This window comes from Macaca nemestrina, chromosome X, assembly GCF_043159975.1.
Source record: "Macaca nemestrina isolate mMacNem1 chromosome X, mMacNem.hap1, whole genome shotgun sequence".
Lineage (NCBI taxonomy): Eukaryota > Metazoa > Chordata > Mammalia > Primates > Cercopithecidae > Macaca > Macaca nemestrina.
In genome coordinates, this window is record NC_092145.1 from 84102018 (window position 1) to 84125123 (window position 23106).

Sequence of the window (23106 nt, forward strand, 5' to 3'; positions counted from 1 at the left end):
CAGGACCTGGCATTATCTAACCATTTGGAGGCAAGTGAGAGCAGAGATGGAGATTTTTTTTTTCTTTTTTTGAAACAGAGTCTTGCTCTGTCACCTAGGCTGGAGGGCAGTGGCACAATCTCGGCTCACCGCAACCTTCACCTCCTGGGGTCAAGCGATTTTCTTGCCTCAGCCTCCTGAATAGCCAGGACTACAGGCATGCACCACCACACCCAGCTAATTTTTTTTATTATTATTAGTAGAGACGGGATTTCACCATATTGGCCAGGCTGTTCTCAAACTCCTGACCTCAAGTGATCCACCCACCTTGGCCGCCCAAAGTGCTGGGATTACAGGCGTGAGCCACCGTGCCTGGCCAGAGGTGGAGATTTTAGCTGGCAGTCACCATAGACCTCCCTCTCCTAAGTTCAGTGCAGAGCAAGTAGACAAAAATCTCCAGCTCTCAGCTTCTCCCTGGGGGAGAGAAAGAGTTGGACAAAGTGTCTAACCATCCAACTTTGCTGGGAATCACCCATGGAACCGGCTTCAGTATAACTTGTCCCAGTGCACTGATGTGACCAGGCATACCTTACATGCCTAGGGGCTGAAAAGAACAAAGCAAGCAGGCTGGACTAGCATGAAGGTTTGAGAGGCCCCCAGAATCTCTGACTGTGCTGATTGGTGGGGGTCCTTTCCTGTACAAGGAAAGTTCATGAAGCCTAGGAGAGGTGGCCACTTCATCTAATGTGGAGATACCAACACAGAAACTTAATGGAAAATGAAAAATTCGTGTTCTCTGGAGAACACTAATACATGTAATATTTTTATTATTATACAATTCAAAATGTTTTCCAATTTCCCTTGTGATTTTTTCTTTGACTCATGAATGATGTAAAAATGTTATTTCTGAATTTTGAAACCTATGGGGATTTTCTTGGCATTTTTAAAGTAACTTATTTAGTAATTGATTTCTAGCTTAATTATAACATTGTAATTGATTTTAGACTGAAATAAGTGGAGATTTGCTTAATGGTTAGGTAAATGGTCAGTTTTTGTAAATATTCTGTGTGTGCTTGAAAAGAATGTGTTTTCTGCAGTTTTTAGGCACTGTGCATGTACATATATGTACAAATGTTCCTTGACTTACAGTGGAGTTATATCCTAATAAATTTATCGTAAGGTGAAAATGCAGTTAATGCTGGCAAAATGGCAGGCATCTACAACTTATGATGGTTTGACTTAATGATATTTTGATTTTATAATGATGTAAAGGCAATATACATTTAGTAGAAACCATAACCCCATCACTAGCTGTGAGGAGCTCCCAGACTTATGATGTGGTTACATCCTGAAAAACCCGTGGTAAAGTCAAAAAATCATAAGACAGAGACCACCTGTATACATACATGTATAAATTTAGATTGTTTGTTCCTTTTTGTTTGAATCTTCTGTGTCCAAACTCGTATTTTGTGTGCTTACTCTATCACTTACTGAGATGAGGTGCTGGAATGTCCCTTTATGGTTTGAATTGATCTATTTGTTTAATTTTATCATTTTTCCTTTATCTATTTTAGGCCATACTATTTATACATACAAAATTGGTACTGTAATATATTTGTTTGTTGAAGTTTTATTGTTATGAAGTGATCTTTATATCTAGTATTATTTTCTGCCTTAAAGTCATTTTTGTCTGATATTAATATATCCACACTTTGGTTAATATTTTCCAGATAGATTTTCTCTAATCCCTTTACTTTGAACTTTTAATATATTTATATTTTAGGTGTGCCACTTCTAAAGAACTTGTAGTTACATAGTTTTAATCCAGTCTGACCATTTTTGTTTTTTAACTAGGGCATTTTGTGTTTATACATTTAATACAATATTGGTATATTTGAGTTTAAATCTATAACTTCATGCTTTCTATTTGTCGTTTCTTTTTCTTTTTTCTTTTTTTTTTTTTTTTTTTTTGAGACAGAATCTCACTCTATGCCCAGGCTGGAATGCAGTGGTACAATCTCTGCTCACTGCAACCTCCACCTCCCATGTTTAAGTGATTCTTATGCCTCAGCCTCCCAAGTATCTGGGATCACAGATGTGTGCCACCACACCCAGCTAATTTTTATATTTTTAGTAGAGATGGGGTTTCACCATGTTGGCCAGGCTGGTCTCAAACTCCTGATCTCAGCGGATCCGCCCGCCTGAGCCTCCCAAACTATTGGGATTACAGGCATGAACCACCATGCCTGGCTTCTATTTGTCGTTTCTATCCTGTTTCTTTTTCTCTCCTCACTTGCCTTCTTTGGGATCAATGTTTCTAAATAATAGACTTTACTTGTTACAGCAGTTTTAGGTTTACAGAAAAATTGAGTAGGAAACAGAGAGAGTTTTCATATACTCCCTCACCATTCTTCACATACTCAGTTTACCCTGTCATTAACATCTCGCACTAGTGTGCTATATATGTTACAATTGATAAGCCAATATCGATATGTTATTTTTAACTAAAGTCCGTATTTTACATTATAGTTTAGTCTTTGTGTTGTACATCATATGTGGTTTGATGAATGTATAAAAACGTGTCTACCATTATAATACCATACAGAGTAGTTCAACCTCCGGTGGTTCACCTATTCATCCCTTCCTCCCTCTCACTGAACTAGTGTCAACCACTGATCTTTTTACTGTCTCCATAGTTTTGCCTTTTCCAGAATGTCACATAATTGGAATCGCGCAGTATGTAGCCTTTTCAAATAGGTTTCTTTCACTTAGCAATATGCATTTAAGATTCCTTCGTGTCCTTTTATGGGTTTGTAGTTCATTTTTTTAGTGCTGAATAATATTCCACTATCTGGATATATTAGTTTATACACTCGCCTATGGAAGAACATCTTGGTTGCTTCCAAATTTTAGCAGTTATGAATAAAGCTACTATAAATATCTTTATGTAGATTCTTGTGTAGACATAAAGTTTTGACACATTTGAATAAATACCAAAGGTGCAACTGCTGGATTGTATGGCAAGAGTATGTTTAGTTTTGTGGGAAACTGCCAAACTGTCTTCCAAGTTGGCTATACCATTTTTCATTCCCACCAGTGATGAATGAGAGTTCCTGTTGCACCGCATCCTTGCCAGCATTATATGTTGTTAAAGTGTTTTGAATTTTAGTTACTCTAATAGATGTGTGGTGGTATCTCATTGCTGTTTTAATTTGCAAAACCCTAATGACGTAAGATGTTAAGCATCTTTTCATATACTTATTTGCCATCTGTATATTTTATTTAGTGAAGTGTTTCTTCATGTCTTTTGCCCATTTTATACTTGGGTTGTTTGTTTTCTTATTGTTGAGTTTGAAGAATTCTTCATACGTATTGAATACCAGTCCTTTATTAGATATGTGTTTTGCAAGTATTGTTTCCCAATATGTGGCTTTTATCATTATTCTCTTAATGGTGTCTTTCACAGACCAGTTTTTAATTTTAATGAAGTTCAATTTACCAGTTTTTTCTTTCATAGATATGGTTTTGGTGTTGTGTCTAAAAAGTCATTGCCAAACCCAAGTTCACCTAAAATTTCTATGTTATCTTCTAAGAGTTCTATAGTTTGGGGTTTTATATTTAGGTTATAATCCATTTTCAGTTAATTTTTGTGAGAGGTTTATGGTCTATGTCTAGATCTACTTTTTCACATGTGGATGTCTAGTTGTTCCAGCACCATTTGTTAAAAATACTGTTTTCGGTTTTTTTTTTCATTCCAGTCTTCCCCTTCTACTAGTGTGAAAATTACTTACTGCTTCTAATCTTTTAGTGGCTATCCTAGAAAGTATAGAATCCTTTCTTAACTGTCTTCCATGTTTGTAATCGCTCTGTGCTACACTTTGGCTATTTTATTCTGTTTTATCTTTCAGCCCACTAATTTTCTCTTCACCTGTTTCTAATCTGCTGCTAAACCTGTCTATTATGTTTTAATTTGGGTAATTGGGTTTCTCATTTCAAAAAGCTTCTTTGTTTCAAATCCCCAAGGTCACATTTTATGGTCTCTGTTTCCTACTACTAACTTCACTGATATGCAAAGTATTTAATAACTTGTATGGCACAGGCAATAATGAGACAGAATGGATACCATCTAGAAACAACCACTATAACTGCATTAATTTGTACCACTGTGTATCAACCCACATACATATATTTTGAGCACACATTGTATTTCTTTAGACTTTGAAAGCATAGATGTTTTATAACCAGTTTTTCATAATTCTAGTATCTGCATCTTGAGGGTCTGCTTCTGCTATCTCTTGTTTTTGCTGTTTATGGTACCTTGTTTATGAGTGTGCTTTGCTATTTTTGTAACGTGTACAACTCATGGTTCTTGAAAAATTGTTTATGGAATTATTTTGAAGGCTAAGATAAGGTGCTTTCCCCCAGAGAAGAATTTACATTTGCTTCTGTAGATGTTTGAGAACTATCTAAACTAAATTCTCAGCTTTAGGTCTTTTAGCTTCCTGTATAATGTAGTTTGGGTCAGTGAATACATGAGTCTCCTAGTATTACACCTCATGGATTGTTTCCCTGCACCCCATTGTGCTGCCTTCTATCCAGCACTAAGGTAATTCTATTTGCAGTTAGTTTTCTAGGAATGTGGGTAGGAGTGGGTTTACTTTTGGCTTGTCCCTAGTCTAGGAGTGTGATCCCTTGGAACTTGATGTCTGTTCCCCTGACCTAGTGATGTCCCTCAAAACGGAAGTTAACCAAATTTGGTTACATTTGCAAATGCTTACCAGATAAAAGTGACTTTACTTTTCTGTTTACCTCTCTGAGACCTCAGTTTTCCTTAGATTTTGCCTTGGTAATTCTTTTACTATCTTTTACTTGGTAGTTCTTTTACTATTCTTTTACTTGGTAATATTTTACTATCTTTTACTGTAAATTCATTTACAGTTGTTCTTTTATTCTTTCTGGAAAAAATTAATATATCATCCAACATTTTTGGCTGTTTTCAGCAGGAGGGTTGGTCTGACATATCTAACTTACTTTATTTCCAGAAGTATAACTCACTGTTACATTAGCATTCTAGAAGAGCAGTTCTGCAAATATTTTCTTAGATTCATATATTTTCATTGTGAATGTCCCTCAGCCATTTTGACTACCTTAATGATATTGGTAAAATATGGTAAATCCTTCCTTATAGATTTTATTAAAAGGACCCAATGTTTTTCTTTTCAGGCCAAAGAGGCAGTGGCAGAAGCTGAACGACATGATCCCAGAAACGTTTTCACTCAATTTTATATATTCAAGATTGCAGTAATAGAGGGCAACTCTGAAAGAGGTATAAATTTTGTTTGTAACTTATATTTGGCTCTTAACACAAATAATAAGTAATCCTCTTCAACCACAATGGGAAAAGAACATTGTTTTTAAGACAATAGAATTGAATATACGTTCTGCATATGTAAAGATGTATGTGTAAAGATGATACAATAATGCAAAAAGAAACTGTGGAAGGTTATATAAAAGTAAAAGAACAGTGGTTACCTATTGAGGGAATAGGAACTGGGCAAACACCAGATAAGAATTGGGGGAAAGTCTTATCACTATGTACTTTTTTATACTTTTATTTAAACCAACCTATTCAAAAATTAAATTTAAAAAGCTGTGTGTGGGTGAGGTTATACTAAAAATCCGTATCAGTTAAGAATTGTCTTCAAAAAATGAAAGTTGGGGTACCTTTTGATTGTTTTCACTTATTTGGAAGGTGATTGGTGAGAGATTTGGCCTTGAAATGGAGTTTCTGTCCATAGAGTGGACAGTGTTGGAATTTCACACATGACCCTCATCCCATTAATGTTGAGGCCTTTCCATTAAGTTAAGCATAGTTTCCTAGCTGGTGTGTCTGCATAGGCACATATATGTTGAATTGGTTATAGATATGCCTTTGCTCAGATATTAATGCCTTCAGCCCTTAGGTAGCTGAACTAATCCTGAAGGAGTCTGAGCTCCAGACTGGTTGCCATTTGTTTGGCAGAAGTTAAGAAGCTTAAATTAATGGATCCAAACAAAATGTATACGAATCCAATTAAGCAACTGTTTATAGACACCTACTAGGTGCAAGGGACTCTATTATTCACTCCATAAGAAAAAAAGATCATTTATTTTACATTAAAAAATAAATGTTCCAAAATAGTAAAGTATACCTGTATAATAATTAAGGAATAGTAAATTAGAGGTTAATATTGCTGTCATGTTCATCATCAAAGTTTTCATTAGAGACTTTTAGGCATTTGTTTTACTTGATATACTATGTTTAAGGATAAAATAACTTGAAGCTTTTTGCCAGTAAAAATGGCAAAAATATTAGTAAATTTCCTGTTAAATCTTTTGTTTTAACATTATTTTTAAAAAATTATTTTACTTTTTAAATACAACATCAGATCAACCCTTTTATTTCTTCTTCAGTTGTCTGTGACCATTTTTTAAAAGTCATGTATATTGAAGACACATGTAATAAATTTATTCTTGCTAGTGTATGGTCGTATGAGGTTTATATAGGTTAAAAATTATGAGTTGTGATAAGTGCATACAGTCATGTAAGTACCACCACAATGTAGAAAAAAAATACCTCAGGCCCCTTTACTGTTACTCCTTCTCACCACTTTCAGCCCTGGAAATCAGTGATCTCTTCTATCTCTAGTTTTGTCTTTTCCAGAATGTCATATAAATGAAATCATATAGTATGAATCTTTTTGAGCTTCTTTCACTTAGCTTAATGCATTTGAAACTCACCCATATTGTGTTTATCCACAGTTTGTTCTTTTTTATTGCTATGTGGCATTCCATAGTATGGAAATACCACAGTATGGAAAAATTCATTCACCAGTTGAAGGATATTTGAATGGTTTTTGGGGTTATTTTTTCACCTCTGAGACAAGTTCAAAGTTTTCAGTTTTGACAATTGTGAATGAAGGTGCTATAAAACATCTCTTTACATTTTTTGTGTGTGATAATAATATTGTTTTTTTGAGATGGGGTCTCGCTCTGTCACCCAGGCTGGAGTGCAGTGGCGTGATCTCAGCTCATTGCAATCTCCACCTCCCAGGTTCAAGCGATTCTCCTGCCTCCGCCTCCTGAGTAGCTGGCACTACAGGTGTGCACCACCATGCTCAGTTAATTTGATGATAATATTTTACTTCTGTAGGGTAAATATCTAGGAGTGGGATTGTGGACTTATATGGTAAATATATGTTTAACTTTATTAGAAACTGCAAAACTGTTTTCTAAAGCAATTATACAATTTCACATGTGAACCAGCTATGTTTAAGAGTTCTAGCTGATCTGCATCCTCATCAGCACTTGAAATTGTCCACTTAAAAAAATTTAGCCATTCTGGGAGATTATTAAAAAGTCAAGAAACAACAGATGCTGGTGAGGCTGTAGAGAAATAGGAATGCTTTTACACTGTTGGTGGGAATGTAAATTGTTCAATCATTGTGGAAGACAGCATGGTGATTCTTCAAGGATTTAAAACCAGAAATACTATTTGACCCAGCAATCCCATTACTGGGTATGTACTCAAAGGAATATAAATCATTCTATTATAAAGATACATGCACACGTATGTTCATTGCAGCACTATTCACAATAGCAAAGACATAGAACCAACCCAAATGCCCATTAATGATAGATTGGATAAAGAAAATGTGGTACATACACACCATGGAATACTATGCAGCCATGAAAAGGAATAAGATCATGTCTTTTGCAGGGACATGGATGAAGCTGGAAGCCATCAACCTCAGCAAACTAATGCAGGAACCGAAAACCAAACACCACATGTTCTCACTTATAAGTGGGAGATGAACAATGAGAGCACGTGGACACAGGAAGGGGAACAACACACAGTGGGGCCTGTTGGGAGTGGGGAGGGGAGGGAGAACATCAGGACAAATAGTTAATGCATATGGGGCTTAAAACCTAGGTGATGGGTTGACAGGTGCAGCAAACCACCATGGCACATGTATGCCTATGTAATAAAACTGCACTTTCTGCACATGTATCCTAGAACTTAAAAAAATAAAAAAGAACAAAAATTTAGCTATTCTGATAATGGGTAGTAGTGTTTTGCTGTGGCATTAGCATTTCCCTAATGTTTAATATTTTATATCCAAGTATCTTTTTTGGTGGAGTGTTTGTACAAATCTTTTTCCCAGTTTAAGATAGGGTACTTTGTTTTATTATTATTGATTTTTGTCAGTTCTTTATATATTCTGGATACAAGTTGTCTTTTTTAAAAACTTATTTTTTAATTGGCAAATAAAAATTATATATATTGATCATGAACAACATGGTGTTTTAAAGATATGTATACATTGTGGAATGGCTAAATCAAGCTAATTAACATATACATTACCTCATATCCTTTTTTTTGTTTTTGTTTTTTTTTTTTTTTGAGGCAAGATCTTACTCTGTCACCCAAGTGGAAGTGCAATGGAATGATCACGGCTCATTGCAGCCTTGACCTCCAAGGCTCAAGTGATCCTCCACCTCATCTTTTTTTGTTTTCTGTACAGATGGAGTCTCACTATGTTGCCCAGGCTGGCCTCAAACTCCTGGGCTCAAGCAATCCTCCTGCTTCAGCCTCCCAAAGTGCTAGGATTACAGGCGTGAGCCATCACACCCAACCCTACCTCACATACTTAGCATTTTTTTGTGGTGAGAACACTTAAACTCTCAGTGATTTTTAAGAATAGAATACATTGTTATCATCTATAGTCACCATGTTGTACAATAGATCTCTTGAACTTGTTCCTTCTACTCAACTGAAATTCTGTATTCTTTTCACCATCTCCCTAATCTCCCTGACGCCTTAGTCCCTGGTAACCACCATTCTACTTTGCTTCTATGACCATTCTACTCGGCTTCTATGAGGTCAGCTTTTTTAGATTTCACATATGAGATCATGTGGTATTTACTTTTTTTGTGCCTGGCTTATTTCACTTAATATAATGTCTTCAAGGTCCATACTTTTTTTTCATAAATGACAGGATTTCTTCCTTTTATTGAGGCTGAATAGTATTCCATTGTGTATATATACACACCACATTTTCTTTATACGTTTTCTACTGATGAAGAGTTAAGTTGATTCCATAGCGTGGCTATTGTGAATAATGCTGCAGTGAATATGGGAGTGTAGATATCTCTTTGACATATGGATTTCACTTTTTTTTTTGGATATTCTACCATGTAGTGGGACTGTTGGATCATATGGTAGTTCTATTTTAATTTTTTGAGGAACCTCCATACTGCTTTCCATGATGGCTATACTAATTTACATTCCCACCTACAATATGCAAGAGTTCCCTATTCTCCACATCCTTGCCAACACTTGTTGTCTTTTGTCTTTTTTATCACAGCCATTCTAGCAGATTTGGGGTGATGTTATCATTGTGGTTTTAATTTGCATTTCTCTGTTGATTAGTGATGTTAGACATTTTTTCATATACTTGTGGACCACTTGCTCATCTCCTTTTGAGAAATGTCTATTCAGGTCATTTACCCATTTTAAAATCAGGTTATTGTTTCCTTCCTATTGAATTGTTTGAGTTTCATATATTTTTGGATGTTAACCCCTTCGCAAATGCCTGGTTTGTAAATATATTCTCCCATTCCATACATTGTGTCTTCACTTTGTTGACAGTTTCTTTTGCTGTGTAGAAGCTTTTTAGTTTGATGTAATCCCATGTGTCTACTTTCGCGTTTACCAATGTCATGGAGCTTTTCCCCTATGTTTTCTTCTAGTAGTTCTACCGTTTCATGTCTTATGTTTAAATCTTTAATCTATTTTTAATAGCTTTTTCATATATTGTGAGAAAAGGGTCAAATTTTATTATTCTGCATGTGGGTATCCAGTTTTACCAACACTATTTGTTGAAGAAACTGTCCTTTTCATATTGTGTGTTCTTGACACCTTTATTGAAAACCAATTGACTGTAAATGTGCAGACTTATTTCTGGGCTCTCTATATCCTTCCATTGGCCTATGTATCTGTTTTTTGGCCAATACCATGCTGTTTTGATTAGTATAGCTTTGTAGTTTATTTTGACTTCAGGTAGTATGATGCCTTCAGCTTTGTTATTTTTGCTCAAGATTGCTTTAGCTAGTCAGGGTCTTTTTGCTTCCATGGAAACTTAAGTATTTTTTTTTTATTAATTTCTGGGAAAAATGTCATTGGAATTTTAATAGGGATTGCATTGAATCTGTAGATTGCCTTGGGTAGTATGGACATTTAACGGTATTTTTCCAATCTGTGAACATGGGATATCTTTCCATTTCTTTGTGTTTTCTTCACTTTCTTTCATCAGTGTTTTATAGTTTTTAGTGTACATGTCTTTCACTTCAACATTAAATTTGCTTCCAAATATTTTTGTAGCTATTGTAAATGGAATCATGTTCTTGATATTTTTTTCAGATAGTTTGTTGTTAGTATGTAGAAATGCTACTACTTTGTGTATGTTGATTTTCTATCTTGCTACTTAATTGAATTCACTTATTGGTTCTAAATTTTTTTTCATTGCATCTGTAAGGCTTTCTATATATAAGATCATGTTATTTACAAGCAGACAATTTAACATCTTCCTTTCCAACTTAGATGCGTTGTATTTTTCTCATGCCTAATTACTCTGACTAGGGCTTCCAGTAGTATGTTGAATAGAAGTAGTGAGAGTGGGCATCCATGTCTTCTTCCTTATTTTAGAGGAAATGCTCCCAACTTTTCACCACTGAGTATGATGTTATTTGTCCATTGGTCATATATGGCCTTTATTCTGTTGAGGTACATTCCTTATGTACCTAATTTGTTGAATTTTTTTAAATCATGAAATGATGTTGAATTTTGTGAAATGATTTACATTTTTTGGAAGAATTTGGGAAGGATTGGTATTAGTTCTTTAAACGTTTGGTAAGAGCAGTGATGCCATCAGAACCTGAGCTTTTCTTACATAGAAGCTTTTTTGTTATTCATTTAATCTCTTTATTCATTATTTGTTCACATTTTTCTATTTTATGATTCAGTCTGGGTTTTATATGTCTAGGAATGTATCTCTTTCTTCTAGATTATCCAATTTCTTGGTGTATAATTGTTCATAGTAGTCTCATGATTTTTTATATTTCTGTGGTATCAGCTGTAACATCTTCTCTTTCATTCCTTGTTTTATTTGTGCCTTATCTTTTTTCTTAGTCTAAATAAAAGTTTGTCAATTTTATTTATTTTTTTTTTAATTTTATTATTAGTATTATTATTATTATTTTGTTTTTTGAGACAGTCACTCTGTCCCCCAGGCTGGAATGCAGTGGTGCCATCTCAGCTCACTGCAACCTCCACCTCCCGGGTTCAAGCAGTTCTCCTGCCTCAGCCTCCTGAGTAGCTGGGACTACAGGTACATGCCACCATGCCTGGCTAATTTTTGCATTTTTAATAGAGATGGAGTTTCACTACACTGGCCAGGCTGGTCTCAAAATTCTGACCTCAAGTGATCCCCCACCTCAGCCTCCCAAAGTGCTGGGATTACAGGCGTGAACCACCATACCTGGTGATTTTGTTTATCTTTTCAAAAAAACTAACTGTTAGTTTCTAGTAAGACAAGTCTGGGTGGCAATGAACTCCCTCAGCTTTTGTTTGTCTGGTAAGCCTTTCTCTCTCCTTCATTTCTGAAGGATAGCTTTACTGGGTAAAGTATTAATTGGCAGGGTTTTTTCTCTTCAGCACTTTGAATATATCTTCCCACTCTTTTATGGCCTATGTTTCTGCTGTGAAGAGCACTGCTAGCTTTATTGGAACTCCTTTATATGTGATATGCTGCTTTTCTATTGCTACTTTCAGGATCCTCTCTTTTATGTTGATTTTTGACAGTATAATATGTCTTGGTGTTGTCTTGTTTGGATTGAATTTTATTGGAGACCTATGACCTTCCTGTACCTGTATATTTATCTTTCCCCAGGTTTGGAAAGTTTTCTGTTGCTATTGATTGAAATGTGTTTTCCAGCCCTTCATATCTCTCTTCTCCTTCTTGAACTCCTATAATTCAGATATTTGGCCTTTTGTTGCTGTCACCATACTGTCTTCCACAATGGTTGAAGTACTAATTTACATTCCCACCAACATTGTAAAAGCATTCCTTTTTCTCCACACACAACCTTGCCAGCATCTGTTGTTTTTTGACTGTTTAATAGTAGTCATTCTGACTGGCGTGAAATGGTATCTCATTGTGGTTTTGATTTGCATTTCCCTAATTATCAGTGATGTTGAGCTTTTTTTCATGTTTGTTCGCCACGTGTATGTCTTCTTTTGAGAAGTGTCTGTTCATGTCCTTTGTCCACTTTTTAGTGGGTTTCCTTTTTTTTTTTTTTTTTTTTTTTTGAGATGGAGTCTTGCTCTGTTGCCCAGGCTGGAGTGCAGTGGCATGGTCTTGGCTCACTGCAACCTCTGCCTCCTGGATTTACGCCATTCTCCTGCCTCAGCCTCCTGAGTAACTGGAACTTATAGGTGCCTGCCACCACATTCAGCTAATTTTTTGTATTTTTAGTAGAGACGGGGTTTCACCGTGTTAGCCAGGATGGTCTCAATCTCCTGACCTCGTGATCCACCTGCCTCGGCCTCCCAAAGTGCTGGGATTACAGGTGTGAGCTATCACGCCCAGCCTTCTTTTTTTTTTAATTTGCTTAAGTTCCTTGTAGATGCTGGATATTAGGCTTTTGTCAGATGGATAGATTGTGAAAATTTTCTCCCATTCTATAGTTTATTTGTTCATTCTGATGATGGTTTCTTCTGCTGTGCAACAACTCTTTAGTCTGGGAAGGCACTTTATTGGCCTATCAAGGAACTATGGGTAGGCTGTTTTGCATGGTTCACAGGTGGGCTGACTCCTGGAGTCTTTTGGCAGCCTGGCCTTGTTCATAGATTAGCAGCTGGGTGGGCCTGGATGCCTAGGTCCACGGGGTTGGATCTGGAGCCTATATCTACTGAGGTGGACTTCTTGATTGAGTCTGAAGGATTGGGTTTGGAGCCTGTATCCAGTGGAGCTGGCCTGAAGTTTAGGTCCCCATTGGCTGACCAAACACTAAAGTGGGCCTTGAGCCTGAATCTGCAAGAGCCAGCCAGGTACTAGAATGGCCCTTGTGCCTGGGTCCCCTGGGATAGGCCTGGAGCCTAAGTCTGTAGGGGTTGGCCTGGCACTGGGGTGGGCCTCAAGCCTGAGGACTAGGGCAGGCCTCAGTCCTAGGTCAATGGGTGCTGGCCTGGAACCTCGGTTTGTAGGAGTGGTTTTGGAGCCTTAGTCCATGGGGGCTAGCCTGGCACCTGGGTCTACTGGGGTGGTCCTAGACCCTTGGCCTACTGCAGCAGGCCTGAACCCTGGGTCTACTGGAGCTTTGGGCCACTGAGACAGTCCTAGAGCCTGGAGCTGGCCTGGTTTTGGGGCAGATGTGGAGCCTCGGGCCATAAGGACTGGCCTGAAACCTGGGATTGTGGGTACTAAATTGCTATTTGGAGACACACTGGCTGGCCTAGAGTGTGAGGCTGTGGGGATCTGCCTGGGGCCTGGGTCTGTGGGGTTCAACCTGGAGGATGGGTGTGTGTGCGCTAGCCTGGAGGCTAGGTCTGTGAGATCTGACCTGGGTCCTGGAGCTGCGGGAGCTGTCCTGGAACCTGGCTGCATAGGGGAAGTGCTGAAGCCTTGATCCATGGGGAACAGCCCAGCCCTAGGGTATATTTGAATTGGCTTGGACCCTTGGTCTGCTGGAGCAGACTTGGACCCTGGCTCCACTGGAGTGTGGAGTGACACAAGCAGGCGTGAAGACTGTGTTCATGAGTGCTAGCTTCGTACCTATGGCCAGTGGTACAGACCTGGTATTGGGGCAGGCCTGCAGCCTGGGCTGTGTGGGCTGACCTAGCTCTGAGGTGGTCTGAAAACCTGGAGTATGCCTGGATCCTGGGGACTGCAGGGGCTGGCCTGGCACTGAGTAGGCCTGGGTCCTATATCTACAAGGACCAGCCTAGAGGCTGGGTCCATGGGTGCTGACCTGATGACTAGGGCTGTGGGGCTGGCCTAGTGCTGAGGCAGACCTGAAGCCTGGGGCTATGGGGGATCTAGCTTCCTACTGGCAGCAATCTGGTGCCTGGAACTACTGATGTCAGCCTCGTCCTAGGGATGGAGGCTGCGACTAAAGCCTGAGTCTGTTAGGACTGCTATGGCACTGGGACAGGTCCAAAGCCTGGGGATAATGGGTCTGGTCCAGCACTGGGGCCAGTCTGGAGCCTGAATCTGCTGGGGTTGGCCTGGTGATGTGGCAGTCCTAGAGACCAAGTCCTTCGGGCAGGTCTGGAGCTGGGTCTGCAGGATATGACCTGGAGTCCGGGGCCATGGGAGCCTGCCCAGTGATGAGTTTTACTGCCGCCAGCCCATTGTTGTGGTCTGAGGTAAATTCCAGTACTCACTTTCCTCTTCTTCCCCTAAGTGGAGGGTATCTGTCTTCATGCTTTATGGCCTGGGGTTGGGGGAGGGGTGACATGGGTATTAAAAAGCTGCTGTTTCTACACTCTTCAATGCATCTTCTCTATTTCTGTGCCACAGCCAGCTGCTGAAATCTCTCACCCACCTAGTTTCCTTAGCTCTTGTGGAGGTATTTCCATGTGTGGATAGTTGTTCAAATTGATGTTCTTGTGGGGAATGAGCGCTGGAAAGTCCTATTCCACCATCTTATTGATGTTTAGTGGACACAAGCTCTTTATCAGACATGTATTTTGCAGATTTTTTCTTTTTGTTAACACCATCTTTCATGAACAGAAGTTTTAAATTTTGACATAGTCCTATTTATTTTTCTTCTTTTATGAATTGTGCTTTTGCCATTGTATTTGAGAAATCTTTACCTAGTGCAAGGTGACAGAAAATATCTCATGTCTTCTTCAAGAAATTTTACAATTTTTGGTTTACATTTATGTCTATGAACCATTTTTAGTTAATTTTTGTATTTGGCTCAAGGTATGGATTGAAATTTTTTTTTTTTTTTTTTTTTTGCACACGACTATCCAATTGTTCCAGCATCATTTGTTTAACAAACTATTCTTTCTCGATTAAATTGCCTTTGTGCCTTTATCAGAAATTAGTTGTCATATATGTGTGGATCTCTTTCTGGACTCTATTCCATTCCATTCTTCTATTCATCCATCCTTACACTATTCCCATACTATCTTTATTAGTGTAACTATGTAATAAATTTGAAGTCAACTTTAATAGATCTATCCTTACACTATTCCCATACTGTTTTTATTAGTGTAGCTATGTAATAAATTTGAACTCCAACTTTGTTCTCTTTTCTAATTGTTTTGGATAGCCAAAACAATTCCAAGGCCTTTGTATATCCATATGAATTTTGGAATCATTATTTTAAGTTTTGCATAAATGAATTTTGATTGGGATTACTTTGAATCTATAGATCAGCTTTGGGGATAACTGACATCTAATGACGTTGCTGAGTCTTCCAAACCATGAGTAACTTACATACCTCCATTTATTTAGGTCTTTAATTTCTCTCAGCAATGTTTTCTGCTTTTCATTGTACCTGTCTTGTGCATCTTTTGTCAGATTTATCCCTAAGTACACTATATTTTATGCTATCTTAAATGGCATTTTAAAAAAATTTTGGTTTCCGATTGCTTATTGGTGATATGTAGAAATACAAATGATTTCTTGTATATTGATCTTATATCCTACAACTTTGGTAAACTCACTTCTTAGTTGCAGTATAGTACCTTCCCTGTAGATTCCATCAGATTTTATTTTATTTTTGTTTTGTTTTGTTTGTTTGTTTTTGAGACCTGTTCTGTTTCGAGACCTGTTCTGTCGCCCAGGCTGGAGTGCGGTGGCGCGATCTCGGCTCACTGGAATCTCCACCTCCTGGGTTCAAGTGATTCTTGTACCTCAGCCTCCCAAGAAACTGGGATTACAGGCATGCACCACCACGCCTGGCTAATTTTTGTATTTTTAGTAGAAATGGGGTTTCACCACGTTGGCCAGGCTGGTCTCGAACTCCTGGCCTCAAGGAACCCTCCCACCTCGGCCTCCCAAAGTGCTGGGATTGCACGCATGAGCTACTGCACCAGCCCCATCAGATTTTCTAAATAGACAATAATGTTGCCTGTGGGTAAATACTGCACCAGCCCCATCAGATTTTCTAAATAGACAATAATGTTGCCTGTGGGTAAAGATAATTTCACTTCTTTTTCAATCTGGGTGCAATTTATATTTTTCTTGCTTTGTTGCTCTTGTTAGATTCTCCAGTAAAATTTGAATAAAACTGATGAGAATGGACATCCTTATCTTTTTCCTGATTTTAGGGGGAAAGCATTGAGTCTTCCACCAGTAAATATGTTAGCTGTAGGTTTTTCACAGATACCCTTTATCAGGTTGAGGGAGTTCCATTTGGTGGTGGGAGGGGTAAGGAATGGATGTTGAATTTGGTTGTATGGTTTTCTATATCTGTTGAAATGATCAATTTTTTAAAAATTTGTTAATATAGTCAGTTATATTAATTGATTTTCAAATGTTAAACCAATGCTGTATTTCTGGAACAAGCCCCACTTGATCATGATGTATACTCCTTTTTATATAATTTGATTTGCTAATGGTTTGTTTAGAATATGTGTATCTATGTTCATGAATGAAAATGGTCTGTAGTTTTATATTCCTGTAATGATTTTTGTTTTGCTATCAGAGTAATACTGACTTCATAGAATGAATTGGGAAGTATATTCTCCTTTTCAGTTTTCTGAAAGAGTTTGTGTTGAATTGATATTATTTCTTCCTCAAATGTTTTTGGTAGATTTCACCAGTGAAGCCATCTGGGACTGGAGTTTTCTTTATGGAAAGGTTTTTAATTATACATTAAATGTATTTAATAGATACAGGGCTATTCAAGTTATCTATTATTTATTGATTTAGCTTTGGTGGTTTGTGTCTTTCAAAAATTTGTTTCATCTAAGTTGTTGAAATTATGGGCCTAAAGTTGTACATAATATCCCCCATATTATCCTTTTAACATATGTAAAACTTACAGTGGTGTCACCTTTCTTATTCCTGATATTTGAAATTTATGTCTTCTGTATTTTTCTTCCTGGTCAGTGTAACTAGAGGATCAATCAATGTAGAAGGTCAATTTTATTGATCTTCTCAAAGAACCCAGCTTTTGGTTTTACTAATTTTTCTCTATCAGTTTTTTGTTGTTGTTGTTGTTGTTGTTGTTGTTGGTTTTGTTTTTTTTTATAGAGTCTCAAAAAAAACAAACACAACTCACTACAGCCTTGGCCTCCCAGGCTCAGTTTATCCTCCTGCCTCATCCTCCCAAGTAGCTGGGACCACAGGTGCATGCCACTACACCTAGCTCATTTTTAAATTTTTTTGTAGAGAGAGGGTCTCACCATGTTGCCCAGGCTGGTCTCAAACTCCAGGGCTCAAACAATTCTCCTACCTTGGCCTCTATTGTTTTTATCTGATTTCTATTTAATTTATTTACATTCTTATCTTTATCATATCCTTTCTTCTGCTTTCTTTGAGTTCCATTTGCTCTTCTTTTTCCTATTTCCAAAAGTGAACACTGAGGTCATTGATTTAAGACCTTTATTCTGGTCTATCTGGACAGTTAATGCTACAAATTATCATCTAATTACTGCTTTAGTGACGATACACAAATTTTGATATGTGATGTTTTCATTTTAATTCAGTTCAAAATACTTTCCAATTTAACTTTTGATTCCTTTTTAAACTTGTGGATTAGTTAGATGTGTTACTTATTTTCCAAATATTTGCAGATTTTCCAGAGAACATTCTTTTGTTGATTTTTAATTTCATTTCATTGTAGTCAAAGATTATACTTTGTATGACTTTAATCCTTTTGAATATATTGAGACTTGTTCTAGGGCCCAGAATATTGTTTTTCTTGATAAATATTTCATGTGCGCTTGAGAGGAATGTACATTTTGCTGGTGTCAGGTTGAGTGTTATAAATGTTAGTCACATCAAGTTGATTTAGTGTTAAGTGTACTGAATCCTTGCTGATTTTCTGTGCTATCAGTTATTGAGAGAGGATATTGAAATCTTTGACTATAACTGTGGATTTGTTCATTTCTTCTTGCAGTTCTACCAGCTTTTGCTTCTTATATTTTGAAATTTTATTGGGTGCATAAGCATCTAGAGTTATGTCCTCATGATAAACTGATTCCTTTATTGTCTTGAAATAACCTTTTATTGCCAATAATATTCTTTGCTCTGAAATTCACTTTATCTGATATTAATATAGCCACTCCAACTTTCTTTTGATTACCTTCACTTTAGTGTATATTATCCCATCCTCTTCTTTCAATCCATTTTGTTTTTATATTTCAAGTGTATTTCTTGTAGGGGGCATATATTTAAAAGTTGTGTTTTGTTTTGTTTTCAGTCTTACTATCTCTGCCTTTTAATTGGTCATTTGGTCATTTATATTTAGCATAGTTATTGATACACTTAGATTTAAATTTAGCATCTTATTATCTTCTGTTTGTCCCATTTGTTCTTTTTCCTTTTTTCTGCTTTATTTTGGATTAATTGAATTTTTATGATTACATTTATCTCTCTTTTTGCTTATTAATTTGAACAAATATTTATTTGTCTATAGTACACACATTTAACTTGTCGTATTCCACCTTTAAGAATATAATGGAATACAACACACAGCTACTCAATTTTTTATTTTATTCTGTATTATATTTCAAATTATGGATGTACCAAAGTGTGTTTAGCCCATTCATTATGATGGAATTTAGGCTGATTTCATATTTTACTCTTACAAACAATGCTGGATGAACATCTTTATGTATATTTGTTTAATTTTGCAAATATATCCATAAGATAAATTCACAGAAGTGCAGTTTCCCAGTTGGGCATTTTTCTGGTGTTCGAGTCCTCCTTGAAAGTTTAGCAACTCACATTACTTTAAGAATACTAATATTTTAAAGATATTAATGTTCTTAAAATAAGTTCCAAATTCATTGTGGCATAATTAACCATAGATATGTAATTTCTTTGATTAGAGTATATCATTTTTTAATTGTTTTCTTGTTTTTCAGCTTTGCAGGCAATAATTACTTTAGAGAATGTATTAACAGATGAAGAGTCCGAAGATAATGATCTAGTTGCAGAGAGAGGTTCACCTACCATGCTTCTAAGTTTAGCTGCCCAGTTTGCTCTAGAGGTAATTCATATGTATTCATCTACTCGATTTTTATCCCTTTTCCTTTTTGAAAGACAATTAATAGAATCATTATTAGTTAGACACAGGAGAGACCTTTACCATTTGTTTTGCCTCATACTTTCAGGCCAGACTTGGTTGCAGAACTGCTTTATTTCTTCTCATTTCGCTATAATGCAGACTAAAGTAAATGAAACAGTGAGGTAACAGAGTTGTGCTCAAAACAACATAAAAATAAACATAGCAAAACATTAATTTTTAAAAGAAACTCCAAATTCAAAATGCCATACCATGTCAATAAATAGCTATCTATATAGAAACTTATCTTTCTCATCAATTTAAACAAAATGGTTTAAATTTCTGTGAATCCTTTGAGTTCATAACCACAAAACAATGTTAGTTTAGAAGTAATAAATAATTGTATCCCTGTTTGTTACTTACAGAATTCTGGTTTTATTAATATATTGAATTAGGAAAAGCATAGTAGCATCTGTGGAGCTCTTAGACTAGGTTTGAATACTGGCTCTGCCATTTAATATGTGCTTAACTTCTTCAAGTCTTAATTTCATCCTTTGCAAAATAAAGATAATACCTACCTCCAGGATTGTTACGAAGATTGATTAAGATGGCTGAAAATGTGATTTATAAACTGTTAAGTTTATCTTCTTTTTAAAACTACTTTAAATAGGAAAACCATCTTCCTGATCAGAACTACAGTTCCATAATTCTTCCAGCAGCTCTCTTCGGCTTTCTACATCAAATGTATATTTATAAACCTTCCTTTAAAAAGATAATTGCCTTTGGGTTTCCTCTCTTTCATCTTCTTCCTCATGCTTCACAAATACATTCCATATCTGCATCTGCCAAATACTTTTCTTCCTTCAGGAGTTCTATTACCCTACTCATTGACATCAAAATACATATCATTCAAACTGTATTTAGCAACTACTTTGGGCAAGATATTGGGCTAGATGCTAGAAATATGTTCCTCCAGGATCTCACAAGTCAATTTGAACAGACAAGCCATGCATTAGGAAAGTAAGTCTACAGAATATAGAATTCTATGTAAGTATATAGAATAAAGACCAAATAGCTAATGTATATGTTAAAAGTTACCAAAATTCAGAGTAGGAAGAGAGCACTGAGAACCAGAATTGATTTGGGAAGTCTCTACAGTGGAAGGAAACCTTAAGTTGGGTTTTGGAAAGGGTGGCATTTACATAAGTAAGAATGTTTTTTAAAGGAAGGGATGGTATAAACAAGACATGGAGAAAGGAATGTAATTGGCTTGAGAGACACAGTGTTTGGTTAAAGTGATGGAGGGCTTATGTTTCCACCATTCCAGATGTTTTACCTGATGTAATAGTGGCTTTTTTTTTTTTTTTTTTTTTTGGACAAAGTCTCGCTCTGTCACCCAGGCTGGAGTGCAGTGGCGTAATCTCAGCTCACTGTAGCCTCTGCCCCCCAGGGTCAAGCGATTTTTGTGCCTCAGCCTCCCAAGTAACTGGGATTACAGCTGTGCGCCAGCCACACCTGGCTGATTTTTGTATTTTTAGTAGAGGCAAGGTTTCACCATGTTGCCCAGGCTGGTCTGGAACTCCTGGCCTTAAGTGATCTGCCCACCTCAGCCTCCCAAAGTGCTGGGATTACAGGCGTGAGCCACTGCGCCCGCCATGACTTTTATTATTATGTTGATACTATAGGGGAGGAGTATGAGATAATGTAGAAGAAGTAGCTGTGACAAGATTATATATACATTTTATTCTCTAAACAATAAGAAAATATTGATGGTAATTTGTGTAAAAGTAGTGCTTTAGGAAAATAATTTGGGTTGTGCATGGGGAAATGAATGGGGAGAAATTATACGTAGGACAGAATGGGAGACGGTGATAATAATCCAGTTTTAAAATAATGAGAGTCTAGACAAGGGAGTGAGAGTGGGGTATGAAGCAGGCAAAACATTGCTTTCTCTTCTTTTAAAATAAGCTACCTTATCTTTAAATCCCTTTACAAAATTCATTCCCCCACCTCCCAAGAGAAAATGTGGATATTCTAGGTTCTGAAAACTGAAGCAGTCAGGAAGAGAACTTCCACAGATTCCTACTACCACCTCTACTCGCACACTAGCAATCACACCACATAGTCTGTCTTCTCAACTGCCACCATAGATGAGCTATCATGTTCCTTCCTAAAGCCAGTCTCTAAGCTTACACACTTGTTTCTATCACCTCTTGCCTTTTTCTCACTCACTTTGTCAACTTTTTATTCTCTTACTGGTTTATTCCCATCAGCATATGAACATGCTCATTTATCCCATATCAAACAAACAAAAAGGAAGAAAACCTCTTGACCTTCCTTCTCTCACCAACTACTCCCCAATTTCTCTTCTTCCCTTTGTAGTTAAACTCCTCTAAAGATTTGTCTATATTTACTGTCTCCAGTTCTCTCTTGAGCTTACTCTAATCAGGCGTTTGCACCACCACTCTAACAAAACTGCTTTTGTCAAGGTCACCAATGACCTCTTTATTGTAAATTGCAGTGGTTAATTCTCAGTCCTCATTGTATTTGACCTGTCAGCAACATTCAATGCAGTTGATCACTCTTTCCTCCCTGAAACACAGTCGGCTTCCAGGACACCACATTATCCTTCTTTGTATCCTACCTCGTGAGTCACTCTTTCTTTCTCCTTTGCTAGTTCCTCTTTTCTTCTCAACCATTCTCAGTCTCAAATTCTGAGCTCAGGAGAGGAGGTATTAGGGAGTTGAGAAGAAGGGATAAGGTATTAACTATTCATCCAGGAAAGTAAGAAAGTGAATGACTACGGAAGTGTGATATGCTTGCCAGTAGCACTAAGGCTATTTGATGAAGTTTTAAAATAAAACAAGTAGTTGTATGTATTTTTTTTTCTGGCCACATTCAGCTGAATGGATGTAAGCACCAAAATCAGTAGAAAGTTGGACTTAATCAAAGTTGGGGTTTTGCCAGATGAATACAATAAAGCAAAAGAAGGGCAGGAAAATCAAGGAACAAGGGAGTGGTTATAATTAGTCTCCATGGAATTTAAACTGGGTATGCAGTAGAACATCAAGGAGATGAGGGACAGTGAAAAACTGGCGGCATCAGTGGGTTGGGGGTCTTACTGCAGTTGAAGGATTGCTGGAGTCAGGATAATAGAGGTATCAAGTTGGAAAGGTAAGAGACGGCAGACAGAAAGTAGAATATGTGAAAGTAAGAACTGGGGTGGAGAACTAGGGGGAGGGAGGGAGACACCTAGGGCACAAAACTTAAGGAGGAACCTATTCTCTGGGTGGTACAAGTAAAGGCTTGGTACTTGTACAACACTGAGAGCCTCCTTAAATTTTTCACCCTAGGTGCTTCACTCACCTCACCTGCCCCACCCTAGTCCTAGCCCTGACTGAGAGTATGAAATGATTGCAATTGTTAGTAATGACAGAGTCTAGTGAATGACTGTGGGAGTGAACGGCTAAGGTAATTGTTAGAGTAAAATTTCAGGAACCAGGAAACTAGAATATTGGGAGGATCCTCTACCTATATATTGAAAATGCCTAAAATATGCCACGCGTGGTGGCTCACGCCTGTAATCCCAGCACTTTGGGAGGCCGAGGTGGGTGGATCACCTGAGGTCAGGAGTTTGAGACCAGCCTCGCCAACATGGTGAAACCCCATCACTAAAAAAACTACAAAAATTAGAAGAAAATGCCAAAAATTAAGACAGGAGCAGTTTTGGGAAAATATAACTGAGCAATAAGTAAGTCACCAAAAAATGAGAAGAAATGACCTGGGAGCTAGTAGGCCACAGCAACAATGAAGGGTAGTGGGTGATATAGTCTGGTT

The 23106-nt window shown here is 37.2% G+C and overlaps 1 protein-coding gene across 1 annotated transcript in view; it reads left to right on the forward strand.

The window, feature by feature from the left end:
- LOC105476659 (testis expressed 11) overlaps positions 1 to 23106 on the forward strand; it is a 325115-nt gene that overhangs the window by 224840 nt on the left and 77169 nt on the right. Inside the window, exons 17-18 of the mRNA XM_011732780.2 lie at positions 5203 to 5305; positions 19130 to 19254. Of these exons, the coding sequence (XP_011731082.2) occupies positions 5203 to 5305; positions 19130 to 19254 (228 nt within the window). The remainder of the gene's footprint in view (positions 1 to 5202; positions 5306 to 19129; positions 19255 to 23106) is intronic.